The following is a 5,000-nucleotide window of genomic DNA, read 5'->3' on the forward strand; positions in this document are numbered from 1 at the left end:
AAGGAAAGATTTTTTTAAGAATACCACCGTAACTCTCTTTAGTACCTACATCTGTGTCGAGCCGGTCAATTTTTGGATTAAGGTTTCAATAGTTTACTGGTTACCTCCCTTATATGGGGACGGAATCCTTTGTATATAGATAGCAGTTAACAGGTATAGCTTATAGATATTAGAAATCAATCCATTAAGGTGGCAACAGGCTGCAAATGAGTGGGCTAGAAAAATACAGGAAATCTCTATACCTATACTTACACCTATGATAGGACAACCTATACTCTTACCTTTATTTGTAGACTCAACTGTGTATCTATATCTATACCTGTTCCTATATCTATTCTTACTCGTATACCAATACCTACTCCTATACCTATACCTACAGCTATACCTATACCTGTACCTATACCTACAGCTATAGATATACCTGTACCTATACCTATACCTACAGCTATACCTATACCTGTACCTGTACCTATACCTACAGCTATACCTATACCTATACCTATACCTATACCTATACCTATACCTATACCTGTACCTATACCTATACCTACAGCCATACCTATACCTATACCTGTACCTATACATATACCTATACCTACAGCTATACCTATACCTGTACCTGTACCTATACCTATACCTATACTTCTACCTATATCTATACATATACCTATACCTATAATTACAGCTATACCATCTATAACCTATAAATATACCCTCACTATAGCTAGACCTAGACCTGAAAGACCTAGTGTAAGAAAAAAATCGCATCTGCTGACGTCTCCTTCTCTCTCTCGCATTCGTCTTTTGGGCACAGTTCGAGTCCCAAGACGTTCTGGTGCCGTGGCACAAGCCTGAGCAGTCCTCGAGCGACGACAAGACTTCGAGTGTGGAGCGCGACCTCAACTCCACCACAGACGACGACGATCTTCTCCACTATCACGCTCACACGCAGAGCGACAGCGACTCCTGCCAGTCCTCAAGGTTTGTAGCGGCTCTCTCTCTATCTCTCTCTCTCTCTCTCTGTGTGTGTGTGTGTATGTGTGTGTGTGTGTATTTCTCTGACTACACATGACCATTTGTATTTCGTCGCCGATAATTACTAGTGACTATGTGTACATTTGTGCTTGTGTCTACATGTGTGTGCGTATTTACCTAGTTGCATTTACCTAGTTCTATTTTACAGGAAGAGAGCTAAGCTCGTAGTGACCCGCTTTTATTTCTTTCAGCATCCAGTTTGATCTCAAATTCTTATATATATTCTTAACTCACTGTTTCCTCATTCAATTTATTCCAGATACCTACCACTCTGTGTGGGAAGCTATTCTTTTTCAGATCTCTTCTGTAACTATCTTTTTAATTTTTGTTTTCATGCCCTCTTGTTTTTCTTTTATCTCATTTTAGTAAATCATCTCTATCAAGGACTTCCATCCTTTTCATCATCTGTAGATGGTTAGTAAATCTCCTCTTTTTCTTCTTTGTTCCAGGGTTGATAGTTCGAGTTTGGCCAATCTTTGTTCGTATGTCGATTTGTAGTGTGTGTGTGTGTGTGTGTGTGTGTGTGTGTGTGTGTGTGTGTGTGTGTGTGTGTGTGTGTGTGTGTGTGTGTGTGTCTGTGTGTGTGTGTGTGTGTGTGTGTGTGTGTGTGTGTGTGTGTTTGTGTGTGTGTGTGTGTGTGTGTGTGTGTGTGTGTGTGTGTGTGTGTGTGTGTGTGTGTGTGTGTGTGTGTGTGTGTGTTTGTGACCCGAGATGTATCTATAAAGCTGTCCTCTCCTGAGCCGGCCAATCAAATGTAGTTCCATGAGTAGGCCAGGGCACATGCGCGCGCACACACACACACACACACACACACACACACACACACACACACACACACACACACACACACACACACACACACACACACACACACACACACACACACACACACACACACCACAAATGAACCTTTTCGCCCTTGGATATGTCGGAATGTGAAACCTCTTTTCCTGACTTTCACTTTGGGCTGGTAAGCATAACACCAATTATTTTTTGTCTATTCTATCTACCATTTCCTGCCAAGGGGGGATAAGTGGTTATACCATTGTACCTTTTCTTTAAACGGTGTGTTCTGGATTACTCCTGGACCCTTCCAAAGGATTACAAAGATTACAAAGGCGGAGCATGCCGACAGGAGACCTTTTGGTCCATATCTAGGTCGGTTGCGAAAAAATATCATAATAATAAAATAATAGATAAAAACTATAATAATGTAAATAACTAATAAAATACATAAATAAATGCATAGGTATAGTTCAATAATAAACAAACAGAGGGAGAATCGTCCTACTATGCCCAGCTAGTGACCCGATTTGTGTTTGTTGTTACAGGTTAAGTGATTATACCATTGTACCTATTCTTTAAACGGTATGTGTCTTCTGGATTATTCCTGGACCCTTTCAGGGGGGAGGAACGTCCTATTAAGCACACCTAGTGACCCGGTTTGTGTTTGTTGTTGCAGGTATGGCAGTCGGAAGAGCGGTCGGCGACGCCACAAGTCGCGGTCCATCGACCCGGCAGCTGGCGCAGCGTCGTCCTCTCAAAGTTCCTCCGACCTGAGCAGTCCCAACGAGACTTGTTACAGCTTTGTTCGTCGTGCTCTTCAGGTAGCCTCTTCGGACTGTGATCCTGCAAAGGTTGATTAAAAACGGATAGCGTAGTGTTTATCATTCTGCGTCCATCTCTATCAGATTATATCTTTACGATTTTCTGTCCTTTCGTATTTTCTCTCCTGACAAAAAAAAAAGCATCCTCTACCTTTTTTTTTTTTTCCTTCTCGATAGATTCTATTTTTTAATAACTATTACAGACGTTGGAAGAGATTAGATTTATGTGAATTAGTGTCAATGACGTTTTGCGTTCTTTTACGAAATTATATTTTTTTCTCCCTAAATCCTATAATTCACCTGCTACACTATCCCCTCTTCCCCAGCCGACAGTCCACTAGACGCTTTAGTCACTCTTTCACTCTTACTGTAACTTTGTCGACTGTTGTGAAATACATCTTCTTAGGACGCGATAGCCGTGTGAAAGGTATTCCCTGGTTGGATAAGTTGTTTTGGTGTTTTGTCCAAGACCTAAAAACACAGTTGCGCGCACACACACACACACACACACACACACACACACACACACACACACACACACACACACACACACACACACACACACACACACACACACACCACTACGGCGGTCCGGGTTCGAATCCCGCCCAGGGCTGAAATAATTTCAATATCGCTGCGCTGTGAGTCGTTACTCCAACTCTCGTGGGCGGGGAGTTGGGTGTGTGTGTGTGCGTGTAAGGTCACAGCATTTCCCATAGATCGGTCATATATGACCTCTGAGCTCTCTTTATGGAAGGGAAATAGCTGTCGATCACAAGTCCGGCACGTGATCCAAGACCATGGTGAATCACACGCACACACAAGAGGGAATGGAAGAGAGCCGATGCAGTGCCTGTTTACAATGGAGGGAGCGAACTGGAGCCCCTGAATTACAGATCAGGACTAGCACCTTGATAACTCAATTGTATAAGCAAATTGTGAAAGGTAGACAGACATCATTCCTAAAGGAAACAGACAACAAAATTGAACTCAGAAGTGGAAGATCAAGAGTCTCAAATCAATTTGAACTTTGACCCATGATGCCATAAAGACGGTTGGCTGGCTTGCTTGTAACTAGATCTGTAGAAAGCCTCTGACACAGTACCTCGCAGTTGCGGAAATTGGAGCATAAATGTGGAGTTATAGGATACCTCTGCTAATAAACGAGAGACTTCCCGAACTACATGGCAACAGCATTAAAGGACAGTTTGTAATGATGGAGGGAAGTAATTAACATAGTCCCACAAGTCTTTGTAATGGTATACATAATGTTCCTGATTTATGCGAATAACATGATGGATGGGATGAATTGTTATATAGATTTACTGGAAGGTGATGTAAAGATCATGAGGAGAATTACAGATCAAGATTGTAAAATGCTGTAGGAAGATTTAGACAAGATTTGTGATTGAAGTCAAATCTGTAAAAAGGATTTTGGAATATAAAAGCAGAATGTTAGAAATCAGTAGAAGCATAGAGAGACCGTCAGTGAACCACTCGATAGGAGATAGAAATCACAAAAATGAGATATATAAGTTGTTTATAACGTAAGAGTGGCATTTCATTTTATGGACAGGGGTGCGATGGAGTATCGAGTATATGCTCTGCCTCATACAAAAGGAAGAAGAAAAAATCGAGAAAATGCAATGAAAGATAATGAAAATGGTCTTTAATCTAGCTGAGATTATGAAAGGAAAGATAAGAAAAAACGACCTGTCCTCACAAGTACAAAGAAGAGAAAGAGATTTATGTAACTCTTGTATTCAGATCATTGTAAAATTTGAACAAAATTGATAAATGAGATCTTAGAGCATGTGACGAGAAAGGAAGAAGAGGTCATGTAAATAGCCAGAAAAAATACTTGAGGGATATAAAGAAACAGTTGTCTATACATATGCATCAACTCTTGAGACTTCTGAACAATAGCCCAACCAACACAAACACACGAAATTAAAGCCAAGTTTGACGGACAGAGGCGGTACCCTACGAACATACCTCTATTCAAGCATATCACATAAGTACAATTAGGTAAGACAGACACATACTCTCATGACATTCAGATCCATTCAGACAGAACTCAGCTTTTCACTGTAGTTGCTGTTGTTCCAGCTGTTGGGAACGTCAGTGAAGTGCTCAACAACAAAACTTATTTTTCTGTAGGTTGGGGTGGTAATGAGATGGGATTGTGTTCCATAAAGGGATTACAGAGTTGTTATATCGATACAGTTATCTAACGAACACATTCTGGTGACTATTCAGTCTTATGATGGGTGAATAAAAGCTTCGTGTCCATCCATCTTTACTCTCCTAAGATACCGCAGACCGTCGTCCCGAAGAAGTCTCGTTCTTCCGTGGTTT

At 41.1% G+C, this 5,000-nt stretch overlaps 1 protein-coding gene across 2 annotated transcripts in view; it reads left to right on the plus strand.

Moving 5' to 3' along the window:
* fid (class I SAM-dependent methyltransferase fire dancer) overlaps positions 1 to 5,000 on the plus strand; it is a 166,386-nt gene that overhangs the window by 148,860 nt on the left and 12,526 nt on the right. For both annotated transcript variants that reach the window (XM_076204069.1, XM_076204068.1), the window contains 2 exons: positions 815 to 981; positions 2,498 to 2,642. In XM_076204069.1, the coding sequence (XP_076060184.1) occupies positions 815 to 981; positions 2,498 to 2,642 (312 nt within the window). The remainder of the gene's footprint in view (positions 1 to 814; positions 982 to 2,497; positions 2,643 to 5,000) is intronic.

Source organism: Oratosquilla oratoria, chromosome 20 (assembly GCF_046742065.1).
Source record: "Oratosquilla oratoria isolate Oo_2021 chromosome 20, ASM4674206v1, whole genome shotgun sequence".
NCBI lineage: Eukaryota > Metazoa > Arthropoda > Malacostraca > Stomatopoda > Squillidae > Oratosquilla > Oratosquilla oratoria.